At 37.0% G+C, this 21,749-nt stretch overlaps 1 protein-coding gene across 2 annotated transcripts in view; it reads right to left on the reverse strand.

Moving 5' to 3' along the window:
* The window catches only part of KIF13B (kinesin family member 13B), a 203,584-nt gene that overhangs the window by 116,294 nt on the left and 65,541 nt on the right, over positions 1-21,749 (reverse strand). Inside the window, exons 3-10 of one of the 2 annotated variants that reach the window (XM_047854895.1) lie at positions 18,964-18,973; positions 14,586-14,646; positions 13,049-13,141; positions 11,330-11,510; positions 7,760-7,847; positions 4,651-4,785; positions 2,123-2,235; positions 793-904 (exon numbers count right to left, since the gene is read on the reverse strand). In XM_047854895.1, coding sequence (XP_047710851.1) covers positions 793-904; positions 2,123-2,235; positions 4,651-4,785; positions 7,760-7,847; positions 11,330-11,510; positions 13,049-13,141; positions 14,586-14,646; positions 18,964-18,973 — 793 coding nt within the window. Of the gene's footprint in view, positions 1-792; positions 905-2,122; positions 2,236-4,650; positions 4,786-7,759; positions 7,848-11,329; positions 11,511-13,048; positions 13,142-14,585; positions 14,647-18,963; positions 18,977-21,749 lie in introns of both variants that reach the window. The other variant, XM_047854894.1, reaches the window with a different exon arrangement.

A 21,749-nucleotide genomic window follows, 5' to 3' on the forward strand; every position in this document is an offset into this window, starting at 1 on the left:
CCTGCTTATTCTCTCTCTCTCTTTCAAAATAAATAAACTTAAAAAAAAAAAAAAAGAGAGACTACAGGGAAACTTGAAGACGAGAAGAGACCTGGAAATAGCCTTTCTCTTCACCAAACACCTATTACATGTCCTTACTGTCTCTCTTATGGAATCACTGACTCTTTTATAATATTTTGTGTACACCTTATCTCCCTTACTAGATTATAGCTATTATAGAGGGAGGAGGGTCTTACATTTCTTTACATTCTCCTCATAGCATTCCATAGTCTTTTTTCTTTCTCATTTCCATCTATCTTACACATACTAAGTCAATTAACAAATTAATGACTGTGTGCTCTACTCTGTATCCTTAAACAACACCTAAGCTGAAAGTAAATTAAAATGATCATGAGTAGTCTTGATGTTAAACAGAAAAACAAGGTCCAAAATGTCAGTCAAACAAAAGGAGTCTGTGAGAAAGACAGAGTAGTCCAGCTGAGTCCATAAGACAGTGGAAATCCTTTCCTATGACTCACTAGGCTATCAGATTAGCAGGAGGTCCTTCTGCTACACCCCAAAATCTCAGAGGCAACTGTGTGATTCAGTGTGCCCTAAATCCCATTGCTTCCAGATTCTGATGAATCAGGTGCTTAATCTACTGAAACTATGATTATCATGTAAGATTTTAAACTTGAACATTATTAGAAGAAATGGTAATTGGGAGGAATTAACAATCTACTCTTCTCTTCCTTTCTACCAACCACTAAGAGTACACCAGAAAGGATGGGGGTGGGGGAGTGGGGAGCTTACTTTGAGCAGCCAAGTGAGAACTGAGTCACGATATGGAACAAATTTATTCTTGTTTTTGCCAGCACTCTGATCTGCTAGGGCTGAGATAACGAGACCGAGGGTCGTGAGGGACCTGCATGGTGCAACAAACCGGAATAACCATAAAAAACTGAGTATATTAAGTATCATATTTTAGCACAAAACTGAACATCAAGATGCCTTGTACCTGCATTAGAACAGCACTGCCATCAGCATTTTGTTGCTCAGTTTAAAAACCCATGAACTCTAAAAGCTAATATCCTTCTAATACTACTGCAAGCAATTAAATTGCTTAGCTCTATTATTTTTTTTCATTTTTGTAAATAGCAACATGAGCTGTAAACCTTTAGGTTAAGATACAAACACCACATATCTTTAAGAAAGGAAGCCACAAACACAATACAATTAATTAAAACTTAGTATAAGGCAAAAACATTTATATATGTGTGTCAGTGTATCTATATATGTCATATATATCTATAAATATATCACACACAATATCATTCATATATATCACCATTCAATAATACAATAACAACATAGCATCTGGATGATGGTCTTTTATGATCTCCAGTTAGTGACTCTCACTGTGTTTCCTTCTGGATTCCTGCCCACAGGAGCTAATAATTTAGCTTGAGGTAGAAAATATAACCATTTAAAGGAATTGGTACACAAAATATTACTTTATAAAACCCTGGCTTCTTGGTATAAATAAGCACCACAACAGTCATAAAAGGAAAAGCTCAACGTGGCTAGTACACAGGTTGATGTTTGCTCAGACCGTGACACCCAGGCTGAGATGTCTCAACAGCTTTTCCATAGCTTAGACCAGTGGTTCTCCCGTGGAGGGCTACTGTGCCCCAAACAGGGAGCAGCTGGCAATGTCCACAGATATGTTTGGGTTGTTACAACTGGGGGTGGGAGAAGAGAGGTGGCAGGTACTACTGCCATCTAGTGAGTAAGGCCAGGGATGCTGCTAAACATCCTACAACACAAAAGAACAGTCCCTGGGACAAAGAATCACCCCAAATCTCAGTAGGGCTGCTCTTGAGAAACCTCTGACTTGACTGTGCTCTTCAGCCCCATTAGACATCTCAACAAAACATAAAATATGCTTGGGTCCATAAATATCTATGTCTATATAAATATAGATATATATTTGAAAAAAGTATATATATATGAAAAAATTCTCAATTATTTATTCAATATAGCCTCAATAATTCCAGAACCTTATTCTTTTAATAACCACAGAAGTTCCCCATTTGGCTCTTAAGTCAGTAAAGTAATAAAAGTAAGCTTCTGGAAAACTTACTTGTTGATGTTGCTCCCCTCCTTCAACCTGTCCCCTGCGGCTCCAGTTTTCGTTGCCCGCTCGCTGCCAGCTAAGTCAACCAAGCTCAGTTTGCCCACTTTCTCTCCAGATGTCTACAAAGTAAATCAACAAACACTTATAAACAGTTAAAGAATACAGAAAATGCTACATCTCTACCGAATGATTTTATTATCTAAATCCTTTATTAAAACATTTACTGTTATTTCAAAATTATCTTGTGCTCACCTAAAACAGTGTAAGAGAACTGTCCAGTCTAGTAGTAGATAGATACACACAAAATATTCACGGCTTTACTAATTCAGGCAAGAGTGAAAGCTGCCTCAGAAAAATAGTGCCCCCAAAATGGGATATTTGAAGGGAGCCCAATAAAATTTTCATATAATGGCACTTGTAAAATATAAATTTTAATGATATAAAGTTGTTTAAAATTTCACAAATATTTACCAATAACCCTGAAGGAAAATATTTGCAATTCTTACTGATGTAAAAAAAAAAAATTAAAATTTTATATAATGGGGTCTCTCAAAAACCCAACACTTGCTTAAGTTTTTCATATTATTTATATATAGTAATTCCCTTACTTCATAGTTTCAAGTATAAACTTACATATTTTTCTAGTTATTATATATATATACACATATATTGATATGTCCTTTATCAAAAATGTTCTGTAATGTAATCACACACATAACACATATTTTATACTTCAGCAGAAATACAAGAAATGTGGGAAAGCAATGCCCAAATCTACAGACTGGATCTTTTTTTTTTTTTTAATGTTTATTTATTTTTGAGAGGGAGAGAGTCAGAGCAAGAGAAGGGCAGAGAGAGAGGGAGACACAGAATTGGAAGCAGGCTCCAGGCTCTGAGCTGTCAGCACAGAGCCTGATGTGGGGCTCAAACTCACAAACCGTGAGATCATGACCTGAGCTGAAGTCAGATGCTTAACTGACTGAGCCACCCAGGCACCCCCCAGACTGAATTATTTTTTAAAACTTTTCTTTAATATACACATTTATATTTATTTCCATAAATAAACTATGTTGCTAACAAAAGGATATTCGGCTTCCCAAATCAAAAGTACTTTTGGTTTAAAAAAAAAGTCATCAGTATGTTTTTTGTTTTACGCTGAAAAGGAAACAGAAAACAAAGAACTCTTTGTTGTTACACTAATCTTGCTGTGATGGCAAAAAAAAAGAAAAATATGCTTTCAGCAAATGAAAATCTTACCAAAATCTAGCATTTTGCCAGCATGATTATTTTAGCTTCTGGCATTTGAAACTGATTTGCTGGGGTGGGGGGTAAGGCATCATAATAAAATATGCAAATATTCACATAAAAAGTAAGTAGTAAACCAAGAAAAGTTTCAGTATGGTGGAAGCATATACATCTCTGGCTCTGTTTACTCTTCAGGAGCTTCAAAACCAAGTATTCAAAACATTACAAATCCGATACTTTTATAGTACAATTTCCCCAGTATAGTTTATTCCTTCTAATACTTAGCTGTTTAGCAGAAGAGAACATTTCAAAAGAATCTCTACTAAATTAGCTAGAGTTAACATTAGCTTCTGCAGTCAGCCATCAAAGTTTAAAGCTCAAAAAATTCTGTGGCAGAGACCGTGAACCAACAGCATGTTTAACTTCTGTTCCACGTTCCTTTAGTTGGACAGGATGGGGCTAAAAACTACATTTTTCAGATTCCCTTACAGCCAGGGTTCATGATGTGACTTAGGTTCTGTCAAGCAGATACATGTGCTTCAGATTTGGAAAGGAGAAGTAAAGTAGAGGTCATCCCCTGGACTGTTTTGGCTGTTTTCTGCTGGCAAGCAGGATCACGGAAATATGAGGGTTTCTAACAAGTGTCTCAGCTTACATTCTCCAGCTTCCAGGTCACTAAGAGGCAGCTTCATTAACTCCTATGGCCTAGATCACAGCTACTGAGCATGCCTGGATCTCACAGCCCTGGTGGTAGCCTCAGAGGTAGTCTCATCCTTGATGGGTGAGATCTGTGTGATTATTCCTAGAGATTTACTCTAGAGTCCACTCCCCCTCAGGTGTTCTAACAACGCTGTAATCACCCAATTCCCTCTGTGAAATCCCTCTCTGTTAATCTACAGTGGCTTCTGTTTCTTGCTGACTCCTAATTCATACCCATGTCCAGCTAGGATTCTAAGTTATATGACACTTGAAGGAATAGAGTAAGATAAATCGTGATCCACTTTTTTTTTTTTTAAATTTTTTTTTCAACGTTTATTTTTGGGACAGAGAGAGACCGAGCATGAACGGGGGAGGGGCAGAGAGAGAGGGAGACACAGAATCGGAAACAGGCTCCAGGCTCTGAGCCATCAGCCCAGAGCCTGACGTGGGGCTCGAACTCCCGGACCGCGAGATCGTGACCTGGCTGAAGTCGGACGCTCAACCGACTGCGCCACCCAGGCGCCCCGTGATCCACTTTTAAAATATTAAACAAACAAACAAACAAAAAGGTCAGGCATCTGAATACCTACCCCAGACTTCACATCATATAAAGTATGGGTAAGGGTGATTTTGAAGACTGCATGGGATCGACTGCTCTCCTCATTCATGTTCGTGGCAGCAACTGTACGAGACTTGTTACCCTCAGACATCAAAGACTCAATATCCTAAGTGGAAACAAGTCATAGATACACATTGCATTGTCAAATAAAACTCTGCTATCCTATGAAATGCATTACAAGTATCACTACTCAGACAACCACATTTGGAGTTTACACATCTACACTTTGTTTTTCAGTGAACATTAAGCCCAACAGAGTAAAATAGCCAATGCTGTCTCTGAAAACTAAAAAAAAAAACCACATTTATTTTCTGTAGATGCCAAATAAAGTAGCAGCTTTGAGAATTAGGAAAGTTTAGAAGCCACGGGTGGAGACCCACAAGATGGACAAACATACGATGCCACCCCTCATCTAATCTAGAAATTTCAAAAAATTTAGTTTCTTTAATGACAGAAGCAACAGAAGACAATTGTTAAATTAGAATATGAATAAGCAACAAACAAAAATGATTCTAAACCCTTCACACAGGCATAGCAGTGCTGCGTCACCCATGTTAGTGTGTATTATACCAGACCTGTTTCTGAAAACTGAGACATCAAGAAATGAATGTCTGCACAGATTTACTACTTCGTTGCCATTACTGCTAAAAGGAGACAGCAAGATGCACTTGAAAGATCATGGGATGGGATCTTCATTTTTTTAAATGTTACAAGCTCTAAAAATAGTTACTTAACCAAACTGAATTCTAGTTTCATAAATAACAGTACAGAGCTATAATATTATCTACCTTACAAGAATTTTAATGAGGAACAAGAAAGATGGTATGTATGAAAGAGTTGACTAGTTGTCTCCTCTTACCCCATCTCCTTTTCTTTCTAGTAAAGGAACCCAAATTTTAGCTAAGCACCTTGCCGTGGAACTAAGAGTCTATATTTCCCAGATGCCCTTGCAGTTCAGTCTGGCCATAGGACTAAGTTTTAGTGAATGAGATGTAAAGTCATCTGGGAATTCTCCTTAAAGGGAGTAGGCATGCTGTCACATCTTGGTTCTAAGAACTAAGATTTTGAACTATGAGAATAAGGGTATTACTACAGAGCTGGCTCTATGTGGAAAGCTGGAAGGAATCTAGGTCCCTAACAGCATCTTGGAGCCACTATATCAGCCCTCTCACCATTCATTCTTTCATTTATTCATTTAAATAAATATTGAAGTCACCTATTAGATGCTAGTGCATTTTGAATACTAAAAATAATGAACAAAGAGATAACAATTCACATTCTAAAGAACTTAAATCCTATTATATTTTCCTGTTACTTGCAGACAACACAATCCTAACTGACACATATATATAAAAAACTTTAAAAATCATAATTTTCTATTTTGCCATATGAATGAAAAAGAATAATGTTTAAGGAAAAATTCTATATGACAAATAAAAAGCCTCAAAGTAGAAACATTAACTATAAAGAGAAGTTTAAGTAAGCACCAAAATGGAAAATTCAACACAAAAAGAAAAATTCAAAATTTTTTAGATCTATTAAATCTGACCATCCTGAGACTTAATGTAAAAGCTTCACCCTATTTAACCTACACTTATTCATTGGCCTCTAATTTGTTGTCTCATGCATAAACTCTGTATTGAGTCCTTTTTTTTTCTACAGAGAGAGAGCACGTGCACACAAGCGGGGTAAGGCCAGAAAGAGAAGGGGATAGAGGATCTTAAGTGGGCTCTCCACTAACAGGCTGATAGTAGCGAGCCTGATGTGAGGCTCAAACTCATGAACCATGAGATCATGACCTGAGCCAAAGTCAGAAGTTCAACTGACTGAGCCACCCAGGTGCCCTGAGCCTTTAAATTTTTTAAACAAGCAAAATGTCTCTTGTCACTTTCCAATCTCCTCTGAGCATTCAAAAACATCTTGATCTCTCTCCAGTGTTGTATAAATAAGTCCTCAAATAATCATTATTAAAATAACAATACTTACTAACATTAATACCCTAGGTTTCTCAAAGACTTTTCACATGCATTATCTCATTTGATCTCCTCCAGGAAGTCTTCCTAGACTCCACCCTCCCCAGACACCTACATATTCATTTAAGTTAGGTATCCCCCTCCTCCAAACTACTAATCCTAGACAAGAATTTCTCATTGCTCTTAGTCATGTTGTTTCAGAATACCTTTATAATAACATCTACAAGTATCTTGAGGGGATGGACCATCTCATTCATTTTTTATATCCTCAGCACCTAGTACAATGTCTGGCACATGATAGATGTTCAATAGATGTTAACCAAATGAAGTAACTAACACCTACTAAATGAAGTATCATTGACCAAATGACAGAACTGATTAAAGAACAAAAAAAACCAAATGGGCCTACCACATAATATACTCAAGACAATACAACTAATTTCCGTTTTATAACTTGGGACAAAGAGGCTTTTAGTGAGGTAGATGAATCCAAAGTCATACAAGAGTCACACAATAGGATTAAGTATCACCAGATCAATATTCTGTGACTCTTAATCCAAGGTACATGACATCACAGCATCTCACTCCACCCCCATTTCCCCAACACGCAAAGCCTGATGGATCCACACAAAGCAGAAGTGTGAAGTTGGAAAATGAAGAGAATAAAAGACCAATGCGTGATCCTCTCAAATTAGAAACAGACTTTGAATTCCAACTACCCAATTCATATATTTTATTTCACTAAATCAATGAAATCATAAGCAACTTCATTATTTTATGTACTGCTAGGGAAGAAAAATGCTGCCATTTATAATTTTAAGATGTAACCATAAGGAATATCACAATTTTAGAGTTCATAAAATATGAAAAAATATGTATCTCACAACAGATGACTAGGTATGCTTGACAAATGTGTATAACCTTCTCTCAAAATTAAACTGTCCTAATAGCCATACGTAGCTTTTCAAGACAGATTTTTGTAAAAAGTAGCTTTTAAGTAATACTACTGTAATTTTTTTTAATTTCAAGAAAAATCATCATCACAATTTAAACAAGAAGTAATTTGCTACAGTGACTGTAAGCAGTTTACATAAAGGATGTTATTACCTTGTAGCTTGTGACAGCCAGTTTAGAAAGTCCATCGACATAGGGTCCCAACACACTGTGCTCTCTGACTTTTAACGTTTGACGACTTCTGCTCATTAAAAAGAAAGAATTTTAAAACAATAACGTGTTTTTAAAAGGACTCAATCGTCCTCCATAAAAATATACACTGAATTCAATAAAGATCCCAAGTAAAAAGAACCAACTAACTTGATTCAAGAAGAATCTAAACCAAAATTTAAAATCTTGACTGGTAAGAAAAACTTCATAATGTGGTAAAATATCACATCACTCAAAAGGGTACACTGTGGGATGTCTATTTCCTACCACAAAGAATGCAGAGTCAAATAAATACAAACAATCTACTTGTCATTTCACAGAAAGTGGTACAAAGAACAGAACTCAATAAATGTTAACTGTGCAAGAAAGCTCAGACCAATCTCAGTCATGAATAAAAACAAACAAGCCAATACACTGAATTTAATCATGATTTAAAAATGTAACATTAGGCTGATCCCAGGGCTGCTAGGTTGTTTTAACACTGATTCATGCCCATTATCACACTAGACTGATAGACTAAATGGGGAACAAAACACAATCATTTCAATAAATGCAGTGAAAAGGATTCAGTATAATTAAATACTTATTCATGATTAAAAAATAAATAAATACCACTTAAAACAAAGAACTAATAAACCCCGTAAGGGGAATCTGCCAAAACCTAGAACATACAGCATACTTAATACATCAACCAAAAAACATTAAGAATATTTGTTGATGATTGTATAGTACATGAATTCTCTCTCAAAAAAGCTCCTTAAAAAATATAAACAATACAATGGCGCACCTGAGTGGCTCAGTCGGTTAAGCGTCTGACTTCGGCTCAGGTCATGATCTCACAGTTCATGGGTTCCAGCTCTTCATCAGGCTCTGTGCTCACAGCACACAGCCTGGAGCCTGCTTCGAATTCTGTGTCCCCGCCCCCCTCTGCCCCTCCCCCACCTCTCAAAAATAAACATTAAAAAATTTTTTAAATATAAACATTACAATGAAAAAAAGAATATTTGTTGCTGGTGAGATTACAAGTGATTCTTATTTTATGTACTGATTTTCTAATGATTTGGAATCCTCTAGCACCCTAGGATCAACCACCAAAAATTTCACTTACCACTATAGAACTGGACATGAAGTAAATATAGAACAAATATTTGACTTAATTCTGATCTCAAGATATACTATAACTTTTTCCTTTAATTTTTCTTTTCTTTTAAAGATAATGTGTACTGTATTACCTCCTGAGTATAAAACAACATAATTACATCATTACACACAGTAGATACTGAATTCATAAAATCAGTACTTGATTTAAAAAACTAAGTTCTCTCAGACAGTCTTTCACTGAAAAGGGATCACTTTTAGAGTTTTTAATTCTATTTACTTCAACTCTTCAGAAACATTACAAAAATCCTCAAGAAACTTTCATGGAGGAGACAACAGCAGCTAACTGAGCACTTACTATGTAACTGTTCTAAGACCTCAGGTGTATCATCCCAGCCAATCTTCACAACAGCCCTCTGCAATATTATGTAATATTATCATCCCCTCTGTACAAATGAGGCCTAGAAAGCATACGAAATTTGCTTAATAGGTAACAATTACAGGGACCCAGATGCAGAGCTATGTGAACCCCAAGCCCATGCTGTTAAATACTAACTATATACAAGACAAACATAAGAAATTATTAAAGACTCCAGGCAAACTGTGGATAAAAGTTGGAACTATTGCACACAAGCAATGTGGAATACAAAGTCAGCTAAGAATTCCTGGCAAGAAGAACTTTGGGATCTCAAAGAAAGTGATGCTCTTCACTGAGGTGAAGATGCAGAAAAAGTACAAGGACATAGTATTCAGCAAGATGTGGGTACTTAAGCTAGAACCTTCCTACCTCTGGCCTCCTTTGGTTCCCTGTTTAGATTTTCATGCTCAGTGCCCTCCAGCCATGCTCAGGGTCCTCCAGCCACCCTGGACAGTGGGGTCACTCTCCAAGCAAGTGATGTCTTATACCTCCATCCTTTTAGCATAGGCTGTCCCCTATGCCTGAATGGTTCTCACCTAACTTCTCAGTGGACAAACTGCTACTCAGCACAAAAATCATCCAGTACTCTTCGTGGACTCTTCCCTTCTCCTCATTCCCTCTTTCCCCTCACCTATTTTATATAAGCCTCCTTCATAATTTAAAAGCATCACTGCACTGTATTATAATTACTTGTTTCCAAAACTCTCATTCTGTCCACACTGTGAGATCTTCCTTTACAACTTGCCTAGTGCTCGGCATGTAATAATGATCATTCAATAAATGTTAAGGGTTTTTTTTTTTTTAATGTTTATTTATTTTTGAGAGAGATAGAGAGAGAGAGAGAATGACTGGGGGAGGGGCAGAGAAAGAGGGAGACACAGAATCCGAAGCAGGCTCTAGGCTCTGAGCTGTCAGCACAGAGCCCGACACGGGGCTCGAACTCATGAACTGTGAGATCATGACCTGAGCCGATGTCACACACTTAACCAACTGAGCCACTCAGGCGCCCCTAAATGTTAAGTTTTACAGAGAAACACTAAGTGCCAATTGAATGTCATTGTGAAAGGACTGAAGATCATTACCTTTGACAAAGAAAACAGATACCAGTGAGGGATTGACACGTTTTCTTACGATTGAGCATCACTATGATTCACTGCTTCTAAGACCACCTTTTTTTGATCATCTTCTTCATCCAAGCATAATTATGCATCCCCTTGTAACTCCACATTATAAGCCTCAGTTCATGTGGCTCTTTGACCTTATAAACACTGTTCTCACATCTATAAACCATATGCTGTGGTTATTATCTGTTTCTTTTTCACCATTGTTGCACTTCCTTAAAATCTGACTCAGAAAACTGTGCAATGGACAGATTTCCTCAGATACTTATCTTCCTCATTAGGTTCAGTTATGACTGCAGAGTGAGAACAGCATTTTCTAAGGCTTTCTAATACTTTCAAACCACTTCTCTTTCAAAGTCTATGCCATAAAATGGCACATTCTTTTTCTCTGGGGATCTTTAAAATTAACTATCCTAAAGTCCAGGTTTCAAATCTCTGATTATGCCCTTCTCAGCAAGCAAAGAAAAAATGGCTAATGACCTGAAATTTCTTGGCCTTTTATAAAAGAAAGAAAAGAAAGAAAGAAACTCCACTTGATTAAGGATACCAGTCCCTCATGATACTAAGCAACTTAATTTTCATTGCGTATTTTTTGTTTGTGGCTTTGGATGTATGTGAAAAAAGGCAGTATGAGGCAAATACATGTGGCTCAACAATACTTCCCTCCCCAACTCAGCCCTAAACTCAAAAGCCAGAATTGACTGCAGGAAGCTGCTCAATGTGACTGAAAACACAGTCACAAGGACAATAACTAGATAAACAGATAAAAGCACAAAGAACTCTACCAGAGTTCAATATAAAAAAATTCACTTAAGTCAATTTAGAAGTCTGTTTTAGTCCTTAATGCTATAACATTAAAGTTTCAAAGTCCTTTACCCTTTGGGATCCAGAAGGTCTCTAACTTTTTCATTATAAATTTCCATATAGGACACTTCTACTTTAAAACTCTGCTCTTCATTTTCCTCTTTCTGAGTTCGTTCAAAGAGTCCACTGCAAAGTCTTGGAATTAATCCAGGTTGGTCGGCTGTGCCCATCATGGTATAAGATTTTCCAGATCCTATAAAGTGGAAATCATAGTTATTACTGTCTCTGAGAAGTTTAAATACATAACTCCCATTCCATTGCTCATAATAAATTATAGCACTTAGTAAAATGCCCAAAATAAAATAAGAAATATACCAAGTATAATGATAAGACTAACCAAATATGGGAGCTTTCCTATTACACATGTAAAATCTAAAGTAAACACTTTTGGGGAGCCTGGGTGGCTCAGCTGGTTGAGCATCCAACTCTTGATTTCGGTTCAGGTAGTGATCTCACAGCTCGTGGGACTGAGCCCTGCCTCAGGCTTCAAGCTGACAGCGTGGAGCCTGCTTAGGCTTCTCTCTCTCCCTCTCTCTCTGCCCCCACTGCCCTGTGCATGCACACTTTATCTCTTTCAAAATAAATAAAATAAGCACCTTTTAGGAAGAAAATAAAAACATAATTTAACCATCTTCATACTTTTAAAAAATTACCTAAAACAACTGAAAAAAAGTGAGGTCTAACTAGTTTTCTAAAATTAACTGGGAAGATCCATATGATGAATACTACTGTGACTGTTCCCAACCACTAATCATAGCACAAAAAATACACATTATCCCTATAGGCCCCAGAGCAAATTAACTTACTACCCTTTGGCAACAGTGTAAAAACCAGAGTAATCTTCTTTCTCTACTATAAAATTATTTTCTCCATTGTACCAAAAATACATATTCATTAAAGAAAATTTAGAAAACACAGGAAAATAGAAAGGAAAACATTAAATCATGCATAGTCCTAACTTAAGTATAACTCTTATTCCTTCTTTAGTAGCAATGCTTTTATAAACATATTTTTAATTCTACAAATTGCTGCTTTTATCACTTGACATTTATCATTATCATAATATCTCAAACCAATACACCACTTCTTAAGTACCAGGCTTTTTCTGTAAGTTTTTGATGTTAACTAATTGTGACAACCCTATAAGGAAGGCTTACACTTACCAACATTTTACAGATAAGAAAACTGAGGTGTAAGTTTCATAGGAGCTGGGCTGGAGCTGGGCTACCCTGGCTCAGAATCTGTGTTCTTTTAACCACATCATACACTGGCTCTTAAAAATATCACAACCATTCTAATTTTTTTAATGTTTATTTATTTATTTTGAGAGAGAGAGGAAGTGGGGGAGGGGCAGAGAGAGAGGGAGAGAAAGAATCCCAAGCCAGTTCCATGCAGTTAGTGCAGAGCCCAACATGGAGCTTGATCTCACATAAGATCATGACCTGAGCCAAAATCAAGAGTCGGCGCTCAAATGACTGAGCCCCCCAGGTACTCCCAGAACCATTCTTCCACAAAGACTAGTTTTCAATTGGACAACCTATGCAACATACCCTTATAAGAGTGACTCCTTCACTTTATATAGATTTTCTTTCCTGTTAACCACAGAAGTACAGAATTCAAAATGTTCCTTATCAATTGTAACTGATAAGATGCTAACAATATGTATTCTCTTTGTTACTTTCTCTGTTACAGTCTTTAAAGCTTAAAAAAGTATATATTATTTAACATTACCAGTCTGTCCATAGGCAAAGATACATGCATTGTAACCATCAAACGCATTCTGAAGGATATTCTCCCCAAGGCACTTGAAAACATCATCTTGACCTGAAAGAGAGAAAAAGAATAAGAAAGGATATTTTAACTACATATGAACAACTTTTTAAAAACTAAAAACAACCCCCTCAAAAATGCACTTTTTCAAGTTGTAGATCTCCAAACAAGATTTTAGGACTTGATGAAGGTGTCCAAAGGCTTATGTCTTTCAAGTATTTCTAGTTAGCCCAGGATAGGAAATGAGTAAAAAGTTCCTGGATAATATGAACTTGAATTAATAAACACTGGCCAAAAATCCTCTGCAATGCAAAAAGCTAATGAAGTGCTAATTTTGTAAACGATGATTAAAAATATCCAAAGTTTATATTTGGAACCTCAGTAAACCTGAATTAAACAATTATATATATCAATCTCCTCTCCTTTTCTTCAATGATAATTTTTAATTATAGGGCCTACAATACATACCAGCTAGAAGAGAGAAGATCTTGAAAATTTCTTCTAGCTTTCAATCATGGACAAAAATAATAGGTTCAAATTCTCTTCCACAGGCTAAATTAAGTATGTCAATAATCAAACAAAATCATTCAGCCTCTCTTTGAGTCTTGAATATAATATGAAATATGAAAGACCTGGATGCTGTTATGCATCCAGTTTGTTATACACTTATATATATACTTACATAGAAAGTATGTTTGTTAGAATGCTAAAAATAGCATTCCAATATGCCCCACTTCCTAGTTAATTTCCCAGATTAGCATATCATCCTCTTATTTCCAATACAGAAGCAATCTGTAAGTAATCTGTCAGGCCAGCTATACTAAACTAACCTTAAGTTTTTGAACCAGCTGTAATACTACTCTGTCTCATGACAAAAGCCAATACAATATGACAATATTTAAAAGATACTGCTTAGAAACAGGTGTCATAAAAGCAGTTGGGAATAAAAGAAATTAGAAGGCTGTCGCTGTAGTCCTAAACTTGTAGACAAGTTCTAAACTTAAGACAGTCATCGTTGAGTAGAGTAAGAAAATAACAGAATTCCAAGCAAATTTAGAGAATCCATTAAAGAGAGAAATGAAACAATGAAACATAAGTGACTTACTAGTCACAGAGGCAGGTAGGAGCAGAGCCTGGACTAAACTAAGGGTTTCCTTTTCTCCTTGGCTCATCTTTCCTTATATCAAGCTGCCTCGCTAGACTCATCACGGACATCGAAGAGAATCTAAATGGTTAGTGTACTCCAGGTCCCATGTAAGGCCTGGGAATGCGTGTGATAACTTCAACCATGTACCCTATTAATCTACCTTCATTGTCTTATACCAAGAACAGCACCTTGTTAATCTATTTCCTGATTAATATAAAAACAGCAAAGACGGGAGGAAGTTCTCTATATAGTTTTTAAAGTTATACAAAAAATAATGCTGTCATACTTTATGGAAAAAACATAAAAACACCTTTTCTATATTGTAAGTAGTTAATAGGATGCTGTACTTACCTGCATATTTTTCTCTGACTGATTCATCCATGGACCAGAAACAATGATCATATGCAAACACCTGTTGAAAAATAAAAACAGTATAGTATGTACTAAGAATAAACCCTTAATATACTTATAATGCTATAACAATGTTGTAACATTGATAACATTGTTCACAGTAGTGAAATAAAAATAACTTACCGTCTTCACAATGGAGGTTAGTTAAATTATTTATGGTACAGTTTTACAACGAATACTCTATAAATGATATAGACCTTTATTTCACATGGAAAACCCTTCACAATGTTAAGTGAAAAGGGGGAGGTTACAAAACAATATTTATGGTGGTTATTATATACACATATACATGTACACACATCTAGTTACACATATAAAATTTATTTCTGCATAAGATTAGTGATCTCTGTCCTCTTTATGCTTTTATACATTCTCTACAGTTTTAGTTTTCTCAGAGAAAATACAGGTATTTTAAAAGAATTAAGATGTAAAGATGATTACTACAGCATGTTGAAAATGTTACAAGACAGCAGAATCGAAAAATTATAACACACCCATGTACAACACTGCATAGCTTTTATCAGCAGAACACTGATAAGAAAATGTTCATGTATTAATGTAAAAGTTATAAAGTCTGGACCACAGTCCCATGTTTGTTCCAAAATCTATACAGATGAAAAGCTTAGTAAGAATACACACTGGAAAGTGGTTAGTGGTTAATGCCACCTGGTGAGATATCACAGACCAGCTCTGTTTGGATCTTTTACATTTACTACTTTCCAAAATATGCTTGCTTGCTTGCTTATATATTTATTTATTTAGCAATCTTTAACTTTTTTTCATTGGTTTTTCTTTTTTTTATTTCATGTTTTATAATTAAGTCTCTAAGGATTTTAAGTGTAATTGTTTTTAAAATCATTTCAGCCTGTAGTTCAAACTCTCCAACTTTGGGAGTCGGCTGCCTCACTTCCTGATAACAGTTTTCCTCTTGGGCCTTTATATGTCAGTTTGCAAGTGCATCTGAATAGGGAGTTTGTGTTTTATGTTTTACGTGGTTGCTTGTTTTTTTCCTCTCCCTCTGGCCACCTTTACATGACTAGTCACACGGCCACTCCCAGATACTGAAGCCCAGGTTTTGGTCTTTCCAAAGTCCAATGTCTCCACGCCCTCTAATTTCCACAGACAGCTCAATGTTGGTGGCCAAAATCTTTTTCTTTAAGACTTCATTCATGTTGGAGCCTCACTCAAATCAGTTTTCATATGATGAGTTCTCCAGTCCTCATCCACCCATACATCAGGGCCCCCTCTAATCTAATCTAATAAGAGGTGAACTTCTAATCACTTCTGAGAACCTGTGTCTGATCCCAAGGTCCAGTAAACATTGCGTTAGCCCCAGCTTGCTGCTAGTCCCTAAAGTTACATTATGTTGTTTTTGAAGCAATTTTTTTTTTTTGAGAGAGAGCAGAAGGGGGGACGGGGAAGGGGAGAGGGGAAAGGGAGGGAGGGAGAGGGAGAGAGGGATACGGGGGGGGGGGGAGAGAGAGAGAGAGAGAGAGAGAGAGAGAGAGAGAGACTCTTAAGCAGTCTCCAAGATCAGTGCAGAGCCCAATGAGGGGCTCAGTCCCACGACCCTGGGATCATAACCTGAGCTGAAATGAAGAGTCAGATGTCAAACCAACTAAGCCACCCAGGCGCCCCACATTATGTTGTTTTTGAGTATGATGACATGATTTCAGTATTTTAAAATATTTTATCTGTCCCTCCAAGAGAGTGCATCTGTGTAAACTCACAAGACTACCTGGATCGAAGTTCCAAAAGTTAAAAAAAAATTTTTTAAAGAAAGGAAATTAGATTAAAATGGTAAATTAAGTATGCATGCCTATATCCCCCTCCCACTTGAAATTAACTCAAAATGATGGAGCAAAAGAAGGGAAAGGGCCAAAAGGGGGAAGAAGAGGGGAAAGGAGAGCAAGTTTTTGAAAGCTAGACTGCCTGTTTCTATCTGGATAGAAATGGAGACTCTGAAAAATAGCTATAATGAGACTGATGGGGGACAGGGTAGGGCAGAATGGGGCCAAAACACTGCAGAAGAAGACGGTTGCAAAGGTTAAGAGCAGTTCTGGGAGAGCACCAAGAGAACAAGTAAATGGGCATGAGAGCACCCTGGGGGCAGCCGCCAGGATGACTGGTTAAAAAGACTTTTAAAGCAGAGAATGATCAGAACACCCCTATCTTTCTGCAAAACAGCAGACAGGGAGGTGTTTGTTCCCTGGGAGGGGGCAGTGATGGGAATGCTAGGCCAAGAAGGCAAGGAGAAGCCCAATGACTGGCAAGACCCAGGAAGAGGTAGGAGCCCTGGAGCCCAGAAGCCATCCACCGGCTGAAGCACTATGTTGTACATTACTGACCCTCAACATTTTTCCAAAGCTAGACCTGTATCTGTCAAGAGTGGTGGCTCGCTGTGTTAGCAATACTCCAACAGAGAGAGGAGGAAAAGAAAAAGGAATATGGAAGGTGGTCCCAAAGGACTTGGGTTGGGGCAAACTGCATTTTGGGTCCTTTTCAAACTGTATTTGTCAGCCATAGTGACAATCATTACAGCACGGTGAGAATGAATAAAATGTGAAATTCAAATTAGGTTTCTTCTGTTCTAGCTTTCAACTCTCATCTCTTATTTTATTTAATTCTGTTCTTAATCAGGATAAGTAGAAACTATCCTGCTTCTTGTTCTGTAAGCTTAGCTCTCACTTCAAAGGTGCCATCCCCATATGCGTGCACTTACCAGAGAGCAGGCTCAGAATGGCACTCCTCTCTCAGTCATTATGGGTTTGTTTGTTTTCCTTTTCTTTTTTTAATTTAGGGATTTCTTTAACAATTGCATTTCTAATTCTCAATTGCAGTAGAGATGCTACCATTACAGAAACCACTAGTCAATACAGGTGCTAGGCCCTGTTCACAGGACACTGAGGTATAAAGAAATTAAGAATCTGGTAGCTGGCAGGTGAGGGAGCTGGGATTGGAAACCAGCCTTTCAGCTGGGGTCTGCTTATCACTAGGCTCTCCATCATTAGGTTGGATTAGCTGTATTCCTCAAATTATGTGAAAGTCCACAGCCTGGTACAAAGTTGGGAACTAATGAACACTTAGTTCTTATTTACTCACAATGTTGAATGGTCTCTAAGTTTAAGCAATTTTGTTATATAGGAATCTTCCAATTATTATAAGAATCTTCAGCCAAGGATGTCCTAAAGGACAAACCCTTTTCTTTCTAAATATTGTTCCCTTAAAATAAAATAAAACTTTTTTTTCAAATAACAGTAAAGAAGCACACATTCACAACACAAAGTCAAATAACACAGAAACATAAAGTAAAAATAAAAGGTCTCCCATTCACCAAGCATACCTCTCCCTAGAAGTAACCACTATGTTAGTAATGTGATGTTGGTCCTTCTATACTTTTTATGTCAACAAAATGTTGTCTCTAAACATGAAGACACAACTGAATTAAATAAAACATGAATAGTTTTTAAATGGTCATGTAATGCTTCCTCACATCTTTATTGCAATCTCCAGTCTCTGGCTCCATCAAAAAAAATAAGAAAACAAAAAATAATCCAATACTTGTACACAGAAGAGATCAAACTAGTAAAGTGAATTTTACAAATATAAAGAAATCCAGTGCCACATTATACTATTAAAAAATTATTCAGTCCCAAAGAGCCATTCCTATACATATTTTAGCAACAATAATAGAGATTGGAATTACAATTCAACCACAGACTCTTAAAAACAAAATTCTAAGAACTTAGATAAAAATCTGAATTTCCTGACAAGTTCCAAGTAATGGCAGAGTATGGTCAATTCAAAAATATAGTCCTTGTGCCCACTTTGGCACACCTATGAATTCCTTAGGAGATACTGATGCGCTCCACAGAAGTTTCTTTAGAATCTGGGCTCAAATCTAAGATGAAAGCACATTTGCCTGACAAACCTGTGGGCCAGGACTGCTTTCTGTTGGCCTGGGAATGTGTCCCCAGCTGTCTCAGGAGCAACATGGATGAGTCTGCCTAGCACGGTTCTGACCACAGTCTGGAACGACCAGTTTCGAGCCAATCCATGGTGAACAGTAGAGCACAAAAGGAATCTGTGTTATAGCTGCCAGGAAACTGGCCAGAATTGGTCAAAGTACAAATACAGCTTTTCCATAAACCTCCAGTTCCTCCTATGCCAATAAATGATTTTGGATTTATGAACAGGCTGACAGCTTGCATTACTTTTACAAAAGTGACAGAAAAAATTTTTGAGAAGAAAATTACCAGTACTTATAAATACACACATAAGATCTTCACAAGCATTTATAATAAATCAAGTATCTTACCTTTGGCTGGCTTCTGAGTTTCCAAAAGGGACGTCATTGTGGACATGAAAGAAGAGGAAGAAAGTTAAAAAAAAATTTTTTTTCTTGGTTAGAAGACAATTTTTGAAGGGCAAAATGATAATAAATATCATGTAAATTTTTATTACTACTACTAAATATTAACTTTGAAATCAAATAGCAATTTAAAATAAAGGCTAAATTAATATCTATTAACTAGTAGGGTAGAGTCCTTAATTTTTTTTAATGTTTATTTATTTTTGAGAGAGAGCACGAGCAGGGGAAGGGCAGAGAGAGAGGGAGACAGAGACCCCAAGAGGGCTCCCCACTGACACCAGCAAGCCTGATGCAGGGCTCAAACCCACTAACCGCAAGACCATGACCTGAGCAGAAGTTGGACACTCAACCAGCTGAGCCACCCAGGCACCCCTAAGAGTCCTTATTTATAGAAAACTAATTTGTATCTCTCAGGAAGAAGAAGCATCATCTGAGCACTGGATAGTTTTTAAAGTCCTAATATTTCTGCTTTATCCATTCTGCTTATCCTTGTATGGGTCTTGTAAAAAATATAATTTAAACCTTCATTACTTTTTACCATCTGATTTCACTCCCAAGTAGTTTTCTCTGCTTTGATACAGCAGTAGCTCACTCTTTATATAGGTCCTTCTATTAAAAAACTGAATTCTGGGGCGCCTGGGTGGTTCAGTCAGTTAAGCATCTGACTTTGGCCCAGGTCACGATCTCATGGTTGGTAAGTTTGAGCCCCGCGTTGGGCTCTGTGCTGATGGCTCGGAGCCTAGAACCTGCTTTGGATTCTGTGTCTCCCTTTCTCTCTGCCCCTCCCCTGCTCTTGTTCTGTCTCTCTCCCTCTCAAAAATAAACATTAAAAATTTTTTTTAAAAAACCTGAATTCTGTTCTGGCTAAGGAAAAAAGGTTTAAATTTTAATACTTACTTACATCAAATGATTTCAGATAAGAACATGAAAATACCAAGGAAAGGGGCGCCTGGGTGGCTCAGTCAGTTGGGTGTCCGACTTCAGCTCAGGTCATGATCTCACAGTCTGTGAGTTCGAGCCCCGCGTCGGGCTCTGTGCTGACAGCTCAGAGCCTGGAGCCTGCTTCACATTCTGTGTCTCCCTCTCTCTCTGCCCCTCCCCTGCTCATGCTCTGTCTCTCTCTGTCTCAAAAATAAATAAAAACATTAAAATAATTTAAAAAAAAAAAAAGAAAGAAAATACCAAGGAAAGTCTACCAAAGAGTGACATTTGTCTAATGGATCCTGGGGTGACAGCCAATTATGGCTGACATACAAAAGAAAGTAATTTCTCTGGAATAAGAGATATGGAAAAACTTCCCAACAAAAAGACCCTATGAAATACTGGTAGAGATCACTGACACATGCTGTCATCTTTGTGGTTTTACTGTTTTTCGGGGTTTTGTTATTATTGTTGTTTTTTAGTATAGTTGACAAACAATGTTATATTAGTTTCAGGCATACAACATAATGATTCCACAAGTTTATACATTATGCTGTACTCACCCCAAGCAGGGCCACCATCTGTCACTATACAACCTTATTACAATACCATTGATTATACTCCCTATGCTGTACCTTTCATCCCCATGACCTATTCATTCCGTAGCAAGAAGCCTGTACCTCTTACTCCCCTTCACCCATTTTGTCCATCCATCCACTGCATGCCCTCTGGCAACCATCACTTTGTTCTCTATATTTACAGCTCTGATTCTTTTTGTTTGTTTATTAATTTATTTTTTTAGATTCCACATGAGTGAAATCATATGGTATTTTGTCTTTTTCAGTCTGACTTATCTAGGTCCATCCATGTGGTCAAAAATGGCACGATCTCATCCTTTTTTATGACTATGTAATGTTCCATTGCATATATGCATCTTTGCATAGGTCTTTAAAAGCAAAGCAGATTCTCATCCATTGCAGATGGCTTAGTTATAAACCTAGCTGGAGGTAAGAACAGAGCCGGCATATATGAAACGCCCACATCAGGCCAGGGACATTGCATGCTACTTCATGTAATTCTCACAATAATTTTGCAAGATACTATAATTTTTCCAGTTTTACAGATGAGAAACTCAAGGCTCAGAAAAGTAAAATGACCTGACTTAGACAATAAAGAGCAGTGATGGGTCTGGGATATAAAACTAGGTCTTCTGACTCCCCAGTCCAGGCTCTTCCCCTCTTCCACACTGATCAAAACAGCCTCATCAAGTTTCTTCTAGACTTAAAAATCTATGAGTCATACATTAACAACTGTTCTTGCTAACAGAAACATTTCCCAATATATTAATTTCCTCCATTCTAATTATTACCCAATAAAAGATTACCACCTGGTGCTTATGCCAGTGTCAGTTTACTTATTCATTATATTTATAAAACTCCAAACAGTCTTTTCTGAGGTAAAAATATGATATTTAGCATGATATTTCAAGTTTAAATATTTTATACAAAACTCAGCTCTTCCTAAGAGACAATCGACAAATATAAAATTCAGTAATATATGACCCATCACATAAGAATCCATGAGACTAACCTGAATTCAGAACCTAATAATAAAAACAGAAACAAACCAGCAAATTAATTACAGAGCTAAGTTTCCAACTAGGGATTCTGGTGACTACAGCAGCAAAGCTCAAATAACCTACAGAGCCATTGGAAACCCAAAGATGTAATTACAGCTCTGTACAAAGATAAATAAGTAAATTAATGAATTAAACAAAACCTTACAAAAAGTGTAGTTGCAATCCAATATAG

Source organism: Prionailurus viverrinus, chromosome B1, assembly GCF_022837055.1.
Source record: "Prionailurus viverrinus isolate Anna chromosome B1, UM_Priviv_1.0, whole genome shotgun sequence".
NCBI lineage: Eukaryota > Metazoa > Chordata > Mammalia > Carnivora > Felidae > Prionailurus > Prionailurus viverrinus.